The 17,250-nt window shown below is 43.1% G+C and overlaps 1 protein-coding gene across 1 annotated transcript in view; it reads right to left on the bottom strand.

Moving 5' to 3' along the window:
* Positions 1 to 7,997, bottom strand: part of UGCG (UDP-glucose ceramide glucosyltransferase) — a 30,454-nt gene extending 22,457 nt beyond the window's left edge. Inside the window, exon 1 of the mRNA XM_032676335.1 lies at positions 7,809 to 7,997. Within this exon, the coding sequence (XP_032532226.1) occupies positions 7,809 to 7,906 (98 nt within the window). The 5' untranslated portion in view covers positions 7,907 to 7,997. The remainder of the gene's footprint in view (positions 1 to 7,808) is intronic.
* Positions 7,998 to 17,250: the final 9,253 nt, after the last annotated feature.

Below are 17,250 nucleotides of genomic sequence, written 5' to 3' on the forward strand. Positions count from 1 at the left end.
CAAATGCCTTGGAAAGCTTGAATAAGTCTCCTGTAAGAAACATCAGAAATTGAAGAAAGCAATTATTAAACACCACAACAACAACCCAAACTTCGAAAGAAAATGGTAAGTTAAAGTAATGCTGCTACACTCAACATCATGTCTGACAGCACTTCAGAAGGGCAATTTTTTATTTTTTTTTTTTTTAATTTCCGATAGATACAAACCAGAAAAACTGAGTTGGCAAATTTTATCTGTCTTGTCTCTAAAGAAACCCACAAAATTTGGCTCACAGACTCTCAGGAAAATAGATAAATTCACCTTTCTCACCACTACACAATCTGCACAAAAAAATTTGCTTGGAAATGCTGTTATGAAACATATGTATCACCCCTCTAAAAGATGCTTAAAAAGAAGTGTGATGTAACATAATTTTGATACATATCATTAGTATTTCAAAAGGTTAAGAGGCACAACTCTTGACAATGTATTTCATCCATCCACTGTACCACCTCATATTATGCAGTTAATATCACTGGCAGGGGAAGAAGGAGCAGCGAAACATCCCACAGACTCCTGCAGCCTAAAAATTTCACCTATTTCCCCCTCTTCCCATGGCCATCACAGAGATCTGTAATGCTTTTAACCCTCTAAAAATTTTTGCAGAAAGACACTGCTAATGAGATTACGAGTTTGCTCCATTCCATGTTCCAAATATACAAGATCAAAGACAACAATCTGTTGTTAGTGTCACCAACATTTTATGTCATCCTTGCCATCAGCTATATAACTCAAAAAAACTATTTACCTTGAAGTAGACAACCTGTATGAAAAATTTCAGTGTAAGTAGTTCAAGTTGAATAAAGATTCAACTAAGTCACCACACACCCACAGACAAGGCATTTCACATGTGCTAGACATCTTCCAGACAACTCCTGCAGAAGTTCCAATACCATCACTTTGCAGCTTTCTGTTTGCGTGTGATTATCAATAGGAGGGAAGGGTACCTCTAATCTCATAAATGAGTCTTTGCATTATCTCCAAAGTCTAGCAAAATGCTGGTTCACTTATGCCTAGTAACACTTGATAGTAACAGGAGAGCTCTCTGAAGATTGCCTTTTAAATGAGATCTACGCTACAACCTACCTGGCTTTTATCTGTAATAAGATGCCTCCAAAGCACTTTCACAAACCAGAGAAAATGCAACCCCTATGATGGCAAAGTGGGTAACTACTGCTGCTCTTAACAGCTACCTTACCCTATCTGTTGCCAGACACTGCGAAGTGTAAGACAGTCCAAAGGAGGAGACAGTCTCACCAACAAACAAAAAGGTGAAAATGAGATGACAGAGAGAAGTAGAGAGATCAGAGAAGAGAGTACGGTAATTCTGGACACAAATCACAGACTGACCAGGAAGAGGGGGTCAAAGATTTAAACAAACAAACAAACAAACAAACAGCTGACAAGACAAGCAAACTGGGCCAAGAGAAATAAAACTATTTTCTTACAAATTAAGTGTTATAATCACTATACAATAATAGATTATTAACCAAAATATCAAATGACTGCACAGAAAAAAAAGCAGAAGTCAAATACAGGCTATGTGGGGGTTTTGTTTAGGTTTGGAAGCCATGTTTAAAAACTTCTTCAATGTTGCAGAAGTACCTCAGGAAACTTGAGTTTTATGCATCTGTGCAAACTGAATTTCCTCCTTGTGTCCATACACATTACACTAAGGTTATTAATTACTTTTAGTTATATTTGGGTGTTTTATTACATTTATATGTTCCTAGAAGTCTTGTATTTCACTCAGCAGACAAGGCGCAACAGGCCCAGTTATACCCAAATGCCACATAAATGCAGAATTCATTATTTCTTCATTGACTACGGTAACTAAAAGCTTTTTAAAATAATTTGTCTAAATCCAGCAGTATCAATTTGTCTAAAACCAGTTTATCAATTAATTGACACACACTACCCTTCGCACTTACACCTGGGAACCAAGACAATGAGGAGCCTCAGCATCAACTGACTGCGGCTGCCTTAAAGTGATTTCCATTAAGTGCTATAATTAGAATTGCCACCGACGACTGGTACAAGAACAATGGAGACTCAAAGCTAGAACATGACTTCACATGAGTTCAGTTTTTCGGACCAGACAAATAAAGCAGCAAAAACAAATAAATAGTTACTAAACATTATCTAATGTTTGTTTTAGTTACCAAACATTACCTAATGTGTTTAATATCTTTGTTGACAATTTGGACAAGGGGATCAAGTGCATCCTCAGTAAGTTCACAGATGACACTAAGTTGGGTGGGAGTGTTGATCTGCTGGAGTGTAGGAAGGCTCTGGAGAGGGATGTGCATTGATGGGCTGAGGCCAATTGTATGAGGTCCAATAAGGCAAAATGCCAGGTCCTGCCCTTGGGTCACAACAACCCCAGGCAGTACTACAGGCTAGGGGAAGAGTGGTTGGAAAGCTGCCCAGCAGAAAAGGACCTGGCAGTGCTGCTGGACAATCGGCTGAACTGGAGACAGCAGTGGGACCAGGTGGCCAAGGAGGCCAATGGCATCCTGCCTTGTATCAGCAATAGTGTGGCCAGCAGGACCAAGGAAGAGACTGTCCCCCTGTACTTGGCACTGGTGAGGCCACACCTCAAATCCTGTGCCTAGTTTTGGGCCCCTCACAGCAAGAAAAACACTGAAGTGCTGTAGCATGTCCAGAGAAGAACAACGAAGCTGGTGAAGGGTCTGGAGCACAAGTCTTGTAAAGGAGCAGCTGAAGGAGCTACTGTTGTTTAGCCTAGAGAAGAGAAGGTTCAGGGGAGACCTTACTGCTCTCTAAAACTACCAGAAAGCAGGTTGTAGCCAGCTGGGAGTTGGTCTCTTCTCCCAGGTAACTAGCAATAGGACAAGAGGAAATGGCCTCATGTTGTGCCAGGGTAGCTTCAGGCTGGACATCATGAAGAATTTGTCAAGATTTGGAATGGGCTGCCTAGGGAAGTGTTGGAGTCACCATCCCTGGAAACGTTCAAGAAACAACTGGACACCGTACTTTGTCATAAGGTTTAATTGACAAGGTAGTCAAAGGCTGGAGTCAATGATCTCAGCTTTTCCAACCTAAATGTTTCTGTGATTCAAACCCATCCAAAGTAAGGCAAGGCAGCAGGGAAATGTGGTGGCAAGAACCAGATTTTGCAAATGCATTATGGAAGGACTGAACCCTTGTAGAGTACCTTAGGTATCCAAACACTATAACTTTTAAAGCCATTACAGCACAAGCCAATGCAAAAGAAATGCTGTCTTGACCTTAAGGTTGACAACTGCTGACAGCATTTCAAGGCAAAAAAGCTTACTTTCTTGAATAACCCCATTTATCTACTTAATTTGCACATGTCCTAAGTGTTTTGCTAAACTGAACATCTTAAATACCAATGAGGAAACACAGAAGGATGACTGTCTAGTCCACAACAGTGTCACTGACATGTTACAACATTATCTTAGAACTCCACTGGTAGAGATCAGCTCTTCCAACTCACCAGTTCAGAACATTAAGAGAAAACAGAAAGGTTAATTAGTTTCAACTTTCCTCTTTACTTCCTCTAACAGGTACAATGTAAGTATTTTTCAGTATATGACAAGTACCACAAAATTGTATTCTAATACTGCATCCTCCCACTGACATCAGAAGAAGTTTCAGTAAGTGAAAACTCCTTCATACCTCAGGGGTCTAGGAACGGGTGCAGTGTGCTGTGTCTGCTATCCAGGACAGAACTAGTCTCTATGAGATGAGGGGCACTAGTAACAGTGTCCAGCCACCACAGTTTTCAGGTCACAGCACTAACAATCACCATGTATCTGGGGTCCTTTCCCCAGAAACATGTTCCAGCATTTGAAGCAGAGTTGATCTCCTGATTCTGCTAATTTCTTTCACAGAGATACCTTGCTTGCAGGACCAGCGTATTCCTCTATGTACAATTCCATCAGAAAACCCCCCGTCCTCCTCCCTTGCACAGAGGAACGCTAACAAGCGCCACAGGCTCCAAAATCACCAGAGCAGTGCTCTCTCCAGCCATCAGCTATATCCCATCAGCTTCAGTTGCCCAGTACCACCACAGCCACTGCAAGGACAGCTCCCTGGGATGGCTGCTTTAGGTGCCCAGCACTTCTTTATTACTTCAAAGGGCAGCTGCGTGGTCATTCTATGGGCAGCTGTGGTCCTGTTTCCTCAAATCACTGTAACTGAGACAGCTCCTTCACAACAGCCTGCCAACTCAGCGCAGATTGCAATTTGGTCACTTCAGTCCTACCAGCTGTTCACCTCCAGCCATGGGCCACCTTTTCACACTAAACATTAAATACCTCTGTTACCATCAGCCCATTACTCTGTCAAAGAGCTCCTGGCTCTGGCCCTGCTGAGACAGTAACTCCAGAGCCCCAGTGGAAGCACACTTTTCTCCAGGGGCCTCAGAGGCTGAAACTGGATCACCCCAGTTCTTACTATCCTCTTCACAACTGGCAAGTTTTCCACCTGCTAACACACAATCTGCATTAACTCCCCATACACAATACACACGCTCATAAGACAAGTTCCCATTAACACAAAGCAAAACTCCTTCTAGGTTTCACAATACTACAAATACTCCAGACCCAGGTCATACCAGGTCCAACTGCTGCCTGCATTCCCCACCAATTACTGTCACAGGCAAAACTGCCTCAACTCAGGCAATTCTACTCAAATTATTGTCAATTAATGGGCAACTAATTATCAATGTGAGTATTGAGAAAAAAAGACAAACAACTTTCAGGGAAAGTTTTGTCTTCCTTCTCCAGGCTCAGCTTCAGTCAGAGAAATTTCCTCCCCACTTTTCCATCTGAACTGCCTTTTGCACAGTTCCTGACATTCAGTCCCTCCCCTGCCCTTCAGCAAGACAACACAGGAGGCAAAAGTCAGCATGTAAAGGTTCTTCTGGCCATGCCTTGCTTCTCACTTATTTTCCTCCACTGCTGGTTGTGTCTTAACTGTTACGCTGCTCTAGCAGGTGTAGCTGCTCAGGAGAGACTGACTACAGGTTTGCAATCCCTGAGTCAGCTCCAGTATGGGCCTGCCACTGGCTGCAGTCTCCTCGGGTGAGTCATCCACAGGCTGCACCTCCTCAGGGTGGGTATCTGACAGGTCAAAGTCCATTCAGGGGTATCTTACCTGCAGCCCAGAGTGAATTTAGGAGTGTCCCTCCTCCACCCTCCTCCAGTGTGCTGCCTCCACAAGAGGCAGTGCCTTTGAAGGGGTAGCTCCTGTGCCACTGATTGCCCAAAAGTGTACCCTTCTCTCTGATTCTCCCTTGTTTCTTCTTCTCATGTCTCTCAGCATATCTCATCCTTCTCCCTCCTGTTTATCCTCTTTCATGTCTTCCCTTATATTGTCATTTGCATCTCCTGCCCTTTACAGCTGTCAGTCTTTCTTAAAGATTTACGAGCAGCAGCACTACACAGGTTCGCCTGATTGAGGTTTTAACATGCAATGGACTGTTTTAATCAGTTTCAAAGCTGTCCAAAATCAGCTGTGCCCACAGCAGCCTATGTTTTCATCTCCCACTAAGCACCCTTTCTGCTCCCCCGTACTGAAATTCTGCCATTTATGTCCAAGACAACCCATACAGATAATTTTCAAGAAAGAAGTTAATTATCCAAGTGAATATAAGATCTAAGGGTAACTTGAGCAGAAAAAAAATTATTACAGCTTATAAATGATTTCATATAAAATAAACCAAAGAACCACAAACAAACAAAGAAAAAAAACCAAACCAAACCATAAGGCAACTAAGACCAAGGGCAAAAGAAGTAAATCTCTGGTATCCACAAATTCAACTCTAGAAGTATGGATTAGATGAGTGGACAGTGAGGAGCATTGAGAACTGCCTGAACAGCAGTTTGCAGAGGGTCATAATTAGTGGCACGGGGTCTAGTTTAAGGACAGTTAGTAGTGGTGTCCCCCAGTGTTCAATACTGGACCCAGTATTGTTGAATTTATCCATCAATGCCTTGGATGAAGGGACAGATGCCTCCTCAGCAAGTTCACTGATCATACAAAGATTGGAGGAGTGGCCAATACCCCAGAGGGCTGTGCAGCCCTTCAGAAGAACCTTGACAAGTTGAAGAGATGGACAGAGAAAAACAGTCTAAAATTCAACAAAGGCAAATGAAGGGTCCTCGTCTGAGGAAGAATAACCCCAGGCACCAGCACAGGCTGTGAAAGGCTGTGTATCTCTGTGAAAGGCTGCAGCTGCCGGAAAGCAGCTCTGTGGAGAGGGATCTGGGGATCCTCAAGGACAACAAGGTGTCCATGAAGTAGCAGTGTGTCCACGTGGCCAAGCAGGCCAGTGATATCCTGGGGTGCAATAAGAAGAGTATTGCCAGCAGGTTAAGTGAGGTGATCCTGCCTCTCTACTCAGCCCTGGTGAGGCCTCACATGGCTGTGTCCAGTTCTGAGCTCCTTAGTACATGAGAGACATGGAGCTTCTGAAGCAGGTGCAGTGGAAGGCAACAAAGATGATTAAGGGACTGGAGCATCTCTCTTATAAGGAAAGGCTGAGGGAACTGGGCTTGTTCAGTCTCGAGAGGAGACAACTGAGACGGGACCTCATTAATGTCTCTAAGTATCTGAAGGGAGGGTGTCAAGAGGATGGAGCCAAGCAATAGGATGAGAAGCAATGGCCCGAAACCGACAGAGAGGAAGTTCCACCCGAATATGAGGAAGAACTTCTTTACTGTGGGGATGATCAACCACTGGAACACGTCGCCCAGAGAGGCTGTGGTGTTTCCCTCGCTGGAGATATTCAAGAACTGTTTGGACACAATCCTGTGCCATGTGCTCTAGGATGACCCTGCTTGAGCAGGGAGGTTGGACCAGATTGACATACTGTGGTCCCTTCCACCCTTACCCATTCTGTGAGATTTGCTTTCAACAATGGCTGGGATTTATCACAGATACCTATCAGATGCAGTGGAACAGCAAGAAAGGAGAATAGATAAGCACAAGCAAAGCAAACAAATGCAGCTATTTTCTAATCCTAGTAATGATGCAAGAGTTGCCTTTTGCTTAAAGGAGCAAAACACGTTCTACAAAAAGAGATGCCTTCTTAATTCTTTCCTCACATGCCCACAGCCAATGCCTCTGCTAGGCTCTATCTGCTTTGTTTGTAAATCAAAAATGCAAACCCTGAGCACAAACTCATAAAAGAATTTCTACTTGTACTTATCCAAGAAGGGTCTAACACACTATACATACTTGTTTTTATTAGTACTACCATCATTTCTCAGCAGAAAAAAAGAAGCATACTTATGGTTAAAATTTTGTCTGCCTGGTAGAAGATACTGTACTCCTTCAGTTGCTCTTCTGTACAGTCGTTGCACAATCAAAATATCACACATTTGGTAAGTGCTGTGCACGCTGGTCTCCCACCATCACCGGAAAAGCCTCGCTTTACAGGTGTACCGGCACACAACAAAACCCAAGCCTTCCCCAGCAGCGCTAAAGGCAAAGGAGCAAAGATCACGGCGCAGAGCAGGAGGCAGAAACCCACAGAGGGCGGTTTTTACCCGAAGAGCGATAGCACGAACCCAGCTGTGCACTGAGGACGGCGGCGCGACGCCCGGGTCTCCCGGCGGGGGATCCCGGTGCTGACACCCCGGGGAAGAGGAGCCGCCGGCCGCGGGGGAGGCGGTGCGGCGGCAGCGGACGGGGCCCCGCTGCCCGGGCGCTCCGGGCGCGATGGCGGGTGGGTGACGGAACAACGCGGCGCCATCCCCCCGCACCCCGGCGCTTACGTGTAGATGATGGACATGAAGTGCATGAGCCACAGCACGACGAAGAGGATGAGCCCGAAGATGGCGAGTCCCTCCAGGGCCAGAGCCAGCACCGCCATCCCCGGGGGGGCGCGGCGGCCCGGGCAAAGCCGGCGGCGGAGCGGAGCGAGGCGGGGAGGACCGGAGCGGCTCGGGAGGCTCGTGGGCGTGCGGGGCGGCGGTTGCCGCGGGCGGGCTCTCGGGTGGCTCCGGGGGCGCCGCTGCTGCTCCGCACCAACCTCCGCGCGGCTGCCGCTGGCGCACCAGGAGCCGCCGCCGCCTTTCTGTCAGCGCAGGAGGCGGGGCGGGCGGGCACATCCGTTACGGGCCCGGCCCCCCGCCCGCCGCCGCCGCCGCCGCCGCCGCCGCCTGACCTTGAGTCCGTCCCCCTCGGGCCGCCGGGCGAGGTGCGGGGCAGAGGCGGCGCTGGGCGGGCTCCCCCCGGGGTAGGGAGCGCCCGGCCCGGCCCGGCCCGGCCCGGCCCGGCCCGGCCGCCGAGGAGGGGTGCGGGTGCTGGGGTGGCGGAGGCGGCGAAGGCTCCGTGTCGTCCAACTTTGCTGTTGGCTTTTAAAAGCGCTCCCTCAGCCGCCGCTGGGGAGATCGCAGCCCCTTACCTTACCCACAGAGGTAGAGATCGGGGCAGCTGGATGTTACCGAGCATCTATGAGGAGAGACTGCGGGAGTTTGGAGAAGAGAAGACTGAGAGGGGACCTCATTAATACATGTAAATATCTCAGAGGCAGGTACCAAGAGGAAGGTACCAGACTCTTTTTGGTGGTGCCCAGCGACAGGACGAGGAGCGATGGCCATAAACTAAAACACAGGAAGTTCCACCTCAACATGAGGAAGAACTCCTTTCCGTTGAGGGTGGCAGAGCAGAGGAACACGCTGCCCAGGGAGGTCGTGGAGACATTCAAAACCCACCTGGACACGTTCCCGTGTCACCTGCCCTAGGTGACCCTGCACTGGCAGAGGAGTTGGACTGGATGATCTCCAGAGGTCCCTTCCAACACTAACTATTCTGTGATTCTGAGATCTAGGACGGTGGGGCTGATACAGGGCTGCATGGCCTTTGTTATTTTTCTTTGCTGCTTTTGAGTCTGAATGCTTTCTCCGTGATGTTAAATGCTGCAGGACAGGATTGCCATTTCCAGCAGAGGTGTGCACCCGTTGAGTTACTGGTGGTGCTGACCTCTGTGAGTCAGAGAAGCTGCCCCGAGGACTGAAGCGATGCCATCGTCATGCTGCCACTGCCATCTGTGGGGCCCAGACAGTGCTAAAGGAGCCTGGCAACTACCAGCCTTGGCTACATTTAAGTTAGTGCCCAGTTAATGAAAGAGTCGGTTGCTCTTTACTAATCACCTGAGCCAGCAATTCTTGCCTTTATTTCATTACACTGTTTATAGCAATTCCTGTTACTGTGATGTTGCCCTATTTTTGAGGGCATTCATATGAAGAAACCTCCCAACACTTCTCAGTTTTTACAGTTTAGAGTTTTGGATATGGGATCAGAAATGGTAATTTATCTTTTTTTCACTGATCATGTAATAGGCAAACATGGATTGTTGAAAATTTAACTCCATTAATCTGGGGTATGCTGTGGGAAGGTAAAATTACTTGAACACCTGTGCTTGCATACTGAGCTTGCCTAGAAGCAGCATAACCATGCATAAGAGATTATGGTTTACCTGTGCATAAGAAAGTATACTTTTTTCTCAGAACTCTTTACCAATAACACAAGTTGAACACTGCAGTGTATGCACATTCTCTTATGGGTTTTTTCTTCCATAGCTCTCTGTTATGAATGCAGGTGAAGCAGTGTTCATGAGTTCTGCTAAGAACTCAGTTGTGGTTTTGAAAAATATTCCAGTCACCACAGTGCTTTGAAGCTGTAGAAGAATTAAGTTTCAGGGTAGCTTTAGTTACATATGAGAAGTTAGGATGTAGTGATTTAAAGGCAACTTACTGTCAGAAAAGATCTCAAGTGATGGGAAACTGACTAAATGCAACTCACGGTTTAAAACTGAAAGTGAAAAGCTACTGATAACTGGTAAGAACAAGTGAGGTATCAGTCCATTGTAGAGCAAACAATGCCTGCATAGTCTGTTGGTTCCTCATTAATATTAGTTTCCACGTAAAAAAACATGGGGCCCAAAAACATGCTTTTTCAATGCTTTCAGTGTTAAAATTTCCTTAAAATTAAATTTCCAAGTAAATTTCCAAGTAAAACAACTTAATTTTAAATTTCCCTATTGTGTCCGTATCTCATTTGTAACTGAAAGTGGCAGTCAGTTCTTTTCCTATTTGTTACTGCAGTTGAAATCAAACTATCACATTTCTATTGACTTAAGATTGCCTTAATGAGTTTTATATGCATTTTTTAGCCATGATTTGAATTGTCATGCTCAATTTTGGCACTGTCTCAAGAGTAGCCTAGCCAGAGAATTATGAGCTGATGTGTATAAACTGTTGGAATATAGCTGATATTACCCTTAGCTGGTTGGCTTGCATTTCTCCTCCAAGGCAAAACCAGCCTATGCAAAACAATATCTTGCATTAAAATATGGCAGCAGAGGGAACTGAGGAAGATTGATGGTGCATCTCCAGTAGTCACTTGAGCAAATAATCATAGTTTATTAAACTGAAGCAGTAAAGCTTATTCTTTGTCCTAGAAGGTGTTTACCTGGGAGGGTATGTTGGCAGGCTGCTTACTGTGCAATAGGTGTGGTTAACAGCTCCATACAAACAAACTTCACTGACACTTCTTCATGAATAAAGGTTATTTAACCTGCTACTGACTCCTATACTTCAGCAAACCACACTGATGAATGAGTATTGCTCAAACAGTGTTACTCAAGAAAATGCCAAGCTACTGTAAATAACTTTATTTAGAAGAGGATCCATCTTGCTGCCATCCTCTCTGAGATGTCATTCAGTCCTTAGATTGTATGGGGAGAAAGAACTTCTCTCTGATGAGGCATTTAAGGTAAAAAGCTGCAGCATTCAACGTTCACGTTGAAGTCTGGTTTAAAACCAGGAGCTCCAATATACTTTCAGGATTACGAAGGAAGAAAGTCAGGTAAGGTAAGGCCTTTGACCTGAGCAGTTTCTCTAGTCAAACCCTGCCACATGGATTCTTTCAGCAGGTATATTAGGCTTAGTGGGGGAGCAAGGAGTAAACATTCCCTGGAGCATGGGGCCATCTGGAGCTGTGACAGTTCAGTAGTAGAGGATGTGCTCTTGGTCTCCCTCCTGTTAGTGTGGAGTGCAGCAATTCACAGAAAGTGGTGTTCCTCAGGTGGTGCATAGCTGCCTCCTCCTCAAAGGTTCCTCATTGTGCCTCAGGAACATGGGACACCCTGGTGTTTTAATCAAGCGCTTTGGACTTAATGCTAATATGTGCTATTGTTTAAATTAAAAACAAAACCAACCCTCCCATATGCTAAAGAACTACTGCTCTTGGTTCATTCTTCATTTTGCAAAAATATTGATTCATCTAGTTAGCAGTGTTTGAGTGTAGTTTGTTACAGACTGAAAAAGCTTATTTTAATAAAAATTTCCTTCATAAGGGTCTTAAGTGACCTATATATGAGACTTGTTGTTCCAACAGCAAATATGATGCAATATGAACACCCATGTAATTTTGAACTGATAAAAAGGTTTATGTATAATTAGATAATTAACAAAGGAACATTAGTGTGTTGACCTATAGTGATACTGATATTAGTGTTGAGGAGGCTGTGGAAACCACAACCACAGAAGTTTCCCTTACTAGTATACCTGTGGATGCTTTTAACCCATATACAAACTTTCCAATTTTCTCCTAAAGCATCAGAGTTTCTATTGAAAACCATTGTTTATGTAAGATCAGGAGAGAGAAAACTATGATCTAGCTCTCCATCTTCATATGGCAAAACAGTTTATCACCTGGATTACAATTAAAACTGTATTTAAAATGCACTGAAATAGTATTTCCAAGTATATACTCTCCAATTCACTGTACTATTACTATTTCTGTTTAGAGTGATATCACTGAGGTTCCAGGAAAATAGAAGGCAAGAACAGATTTTCTTGCTTGTGTGTGTTTTTCTTTATGAAAATACAGAAATAAGGGGAAGATTTTCCTTTGCATAATAATTAGGTCCATTAATGCATCTGCACTCTGAAACTGCTTTGTAAAATACCTTCTTACAAAGGGAATATGCATTGGTAGGATTTGTGTGTCTTTGAAACACAGTTTTCTTAATTGAAACTCTGAAATGTCTGTCTCTGAGGGCAAGCAGGATGTTGGGTATGTATATGTAAGCTTTTATTAAAATCTCTCATTTGTCCTTTTTTAATTAAGTCAAAGAAATGTGTATATTACTGTTCTGCACATTTGTTTTTATATAAATACTCAGTCTTCCACCTTCCTCTTGTTTAAATGTTTAAATTATGAAAAAAAGTATACAGTCATTAGCTGGATTTGATATCTAAATATGTGTAATTGTTCTCTGCTTGTTAGTCTCCGTGCCTAAGTGAGTTGAGGATTTTATTCAAGTCTTAAGACACTTGTAAATATAAGTCTGTCTAGTAGGGGGAAGAGAGAGAGACCAAACTTATCAGACAACTCTGTCAGTGTCCTCTTTATTTGGCAGTAACAAGCTGTCTAATCAGCATATGTGAAGTAGCCTGTGAGGTTTAACAAATGTAGTTCTAGGCTAGCCATACCAGTCCTTCTCTTGTCTGGTGCTGTGTCTCTACAAATCAAACCCCAGAAGAATTAGACAGCAGAGCTCTTATGCCCAAGGATGGAAAAAGTTAAAGGTACAGCTTGCAGTGAAGCCTCAAAGTACAAATCTGTGAGGAATGAGGCTTCACTACTATTGATATTCAGAAATATTTTTGTAAGAGAATAAGCAAGCAGTTTTTTTAAAAACTGTCAAACAATATTGTAAGATCTGTGGAAATGTTTCAAGTACACGGTATTTTTCTTGACAAATTGATCCAGGTCTACACTAACCTATAAACCTCCCAAGTATTGCTGTTGGAAACAATTATGCTTATGCACTCAGCATTAAACTATGGAATACTTAGAGAATAATTACATTCAGAAAACCGAGGTAAATAATTTCACAGAGTCACGGAATAGATGAGTTTGGAATAGACCTCTGGTGATCATTGGTTCCAGCCTACTGCTTGAGCAGGGTCATCTGAAACAGTTTGCTGAGCTTGGAGTCTGTCTCCATTACTCTACCTCACCAGGTATTTGTGCACATCAGTAACATTCCCCTGAGCCTTCTGCAGGTTGAACAATCCCATCTCTTTCAGTCTCTCCTCGTATGTCAGATGATGCAGTCTCGGTCATCTTTGTGACCCTAAGCTGGTCTATTTCCATGCCACTACAGGTAGCAGCAGTGCACAGAACAATGAAAACCAGGACGCTGTTGGCCTTGTTTGTCCAAAGGGCACATGGCTGCTTATGGTGAACTTTGTGTCCACCAGCGCCCCCAGGTCCTTGTCTGCAAAGCTGCCTTCTGGACAGCTGGCTCTCAGTGTGTACTGCTCACTTCAAGTATTCCTCCTCAGATGCAGGACTTAGCAATTCTCTTTCTTGAACTTCATGTAGTTCCTGTCAGCCCATTTCTCCAGATTGTCAAAATCCGTCTGAATGGCAATCCACCCATGTATGTTATCAACCAGTACTCCCAGTTTTGTATCGTTTCCAAACTTTCTGAGGGTTCATGTCATTAATGAAGATGTTAAACAGCACTGGCCCCACTACTGACACTTGATGCATTCCAATAGTGACTGGCCTCCAGCTGGACTTCTTGCCACTGATCACAAGGCTTGCAGCCTGGCTGTTCAAGCCAGCTTTCTGTTTACTTCAGCATACCCTTATCTGGTTCATTCCCTGTCAGTTTGTCTATGGGGGTATTATGGGATACAGGGTTGAAAGCCTCCCTAAAGTTCAGATTCACAACATCCGGTTACCACCTCTTGTTCACCAAACTAGTCATCTGGTCATAGAAGGCTATCAGGCCAATTAAGCATTGTTCCTGCTGCATAAATCCATGCTGACTACTCACAATCACCTTTTTCTTCTTCATTTGTTTAGAAATTGTTTCAAAGCTTAGTTGACCTATCACCTTCCCAGGGATTGAGGTGAGGCTAATCAGCCTGTGTTTTCTGGCTTTAACTTCTTGCCCTTCTAGAAAACAGGAGGGACATTTGCTTTCTACTAGTCCTAAGGAACCTGCCATTTTCTACCTGACCTTTTGTTGCCAGATGAAGAACTGTTTGGTCAGCTGGTAGGAAAAATACAATGCTTATTCTTAAAAATCACTGGCCTATAGAACTGTGTAATGGGGATCATGCTTAACAGTAACGGAGGAGAATAACTATATTAGTTGTGCCAACTCAGCTCCGTATTTGGGAAAGTAACATTGAGTTCATTGAGCAGTCAGGTATAACTTCAGGGTTGATGACCACCAAAGACCACTGGAGGAACCCTCGGGACAGAAGAAAGCTTGTGGGAAGGGAATACGTTACTGATTTTGGGGAAATGATTACTATACGCATGTTCATTCTGGGGAAAATCAATGAATATGTATGTATAGTATATAAACAGGAGCCAAAATATCATGTGCATGCATGATATTTTGGAGGAAATATTCCCTCGTGCATTCGGCGCTGAATAAAGAATGCCTGCTTCTTAATGTTACATTGGTATTAAGGGGTCTGAATATCTTCCCTTTATTTACTGCTTTTTCCTGACTCTCCTTTGAAGTCTTATTCTTCACTTTGGTGGCCCAGCAGAGTTCAATCCTCCTTGCATTTGCAGAATGGCTGTTTTTCCTGATTTGCCCAGTCTTCTTGTCGTTTCCTGAGTTTCTTTTAATTCTAATTTACTCCATCACTGCTTACTTCCTAGAATATGTTCTGCCATATTTCATAGGGGTTTTTTTCTCCAAGTCCTACTCCCAAATGTTTACTCTCTCTTGTCTTCTGTTAGGTGCTCCAGAGTTCCTCCTTTTAATTTCCAATTATCAATGAGAAAAGCAATAGGGCTTTGTTATCAGTAGGTGTTAACAGGTCATTTTTTTCCACTTTCATCTGACCTCTTTTTATTGCTTTACCTTCTCAAGGTTAATCCCTCTAAGGTGAAATGACATTCTTCTTAATTATACAGACTGCCACAAAATTGTTACATCTACATATCAGTGTTTTCTTTTACTTTAAAAAAAATATAATGTCCCGTAAAAAAATTACATCTCCTTCTGGGGAACATCATGCTATCCTCACCTCCTGGAAAACAAAACCATCTGGCCACAGTATTTTGATTATTGCAGAGCCAGAGGCTAAGGAAGATGACCAGGGATCTCTGCCTGTGTGGTGGTATGAGAATAAGAGGGTGCTGATCAAGAGTGAGAGCATCTGATTGAAACAGCTCAATAGTTATGATATTTTTCACATCTGAAGTTTTTCCCGTGGAATATATGTGAGTCCTTCATGGACAATGATAACTAAGGTACAAAAGGAAATGGTATATACATATATAAACAAGCCTGAGCCTATATATATATATATATTTGTGTGTATATATATATATATACACAAATACATATATTTGTATGTTCAGAGTTGTTTGTATTTTTTTAAAGCTCTAAATCCTCTCACTTTTGAGGGCTAACTTTGTTTCAGAAATAATCTCTCTGTTTTAGTGTTTTAAAAGTCACCTCTCTAAGGAATATTAAGCGAACAGCTTCCCTTTAAGAGCTAAATATATTTGCAGGTATGTCCATGGGATTTCACATGCTGAGCAGCATATATGTCAAAATATAACTTTTTTTAATCCAAAAAACACATTAGAGAAGTACTGAATAGAAACATAGAGAAGGAAGGAGAGGATCATCAGGTCTTACAGCATTTTTCTTTGTTTAGATAGTTTTAAATTTATGTTTTTCATTAATAGTTCTGAGAATAAACTTGGGTGGTTTCACAAGTATCTTTAAAAAATAATTATTGTTAATTTTCCAGTGGGATACACACTATGCATGGAATTTTCCCTCTGAATATAATTTATTTTTCTATTCGTGGTACTCAATTTGCCGTTGACATCACCTCATAATGGCAAATGTCCTGCATGGACATTTCAGGTTTGTAAAGATAAGGAAAAGAATCAAACAAAATTGCAAATTGATTAGATACCTACATCTTTCATGACTTTTGGAAGAACAAGCATTCATTCAATGGGAAACTTTCTGAGAGTTTCCATCAATGCGAACCTTCTTGCAAATAAAAATCTCCCATAAGTAAATGCTGAGTGCAAGTTAAAAGTATACCATTAGAAACATACAGTGAAGTTTCTTTTTTAACATGCTGGATCCAAGCAGACACTCCCAGTTCTTGGCACCTCTCAATCCTTTTTGCTGTGAAACTGTTGCGTTCTTGTTAACTCAGGCAAGGGGAGTCAAGAGCACATTCCAGAGTTTTAGTGGATTCAGTGAAGGGAAAGCTGTTCACGGGCTTGGGAACCAAAGGCATCCAGCAAGGGCTTGAACTCGGAGAAGAAATTTGGTCTGGAAGCAACAGAACAGAAACTGGGGTCAGAGAGCCCCCTTGGGCTAGAGTAGAGGATCAAAAACATTAATGATTTTTTAAACTGAGACTAAGAGCTGAAAAGGGTGAAATCAAGGAAATAAGAGACCAGCCACAGAAATGAGCCAAATAGTGATGTTTCATGACTGCATAGGACACTAGATTTAAAATAGATTTAAAATACATTTTAAAAGTTTGATGTTTCCATGAACAAGTATTTGATGCTCCAAGAATACGTATAGATAAAAATAATAGACATATTTTTAGATACTGATACAAAAATTAGTCCTTAAGAAAGCAACTGGTGCACTCTTGAGCCCCAACAGTGGACATCCATGACAGCCTGGAAGCAAAACCACGTTGGCCAGGTAGGTGAGCAAAATCATAATGACGATCATTACTTATCAAAGCTTAGAGGGTGAAGAAAATAAATGCTTTAGAAAGATATCTGACTTAGAAATCTGGTTCAACCCTGCCTTGAAGCGGAGCGCCTGGCAATTTCTGAAGTCCACATTAACACACTGACTACAAGATAACTTATGTGATTGAATATAGTCATCAAGATATCTCATACGGTTTTCTACTCATGTCTCAAGGGCTAGAATTACAGTATACACCATTAGCTTCATCAGAGGCATCCCTAAGGAATGCCTCTTTCCCAAACACCTCCAAAGATATGAGCTGTATTTGTGACTTCCCTAACCCCACTAGAATTGCCAAGCATCCAGGAATCATTCTCATATGGTGTACCAAGATCTCCTTTCTGATATCTGTGGGTATTTGCATGCAATTTCACAGAATGTGAGTGGAGGTATACACTGAAGATGGAAAGAAGGGTTATGTG

Source organism: Chiroxiphia lanceolata, chromosome Z, assembly GCF_009829145.1.
Source record: "Chiroxiphia lanceolata isolate bChiLan1 chromosome Z, bChiLan1.pri, whole genome shotgun sequence".
In the NCBI taxonomy this organism is placed as follows: Eukaryota; Metazoa; Chordata; class Aves; order Passeriformes; family Pipridae; genus Chiroxiphia; species Chiroxiphia lanceolata.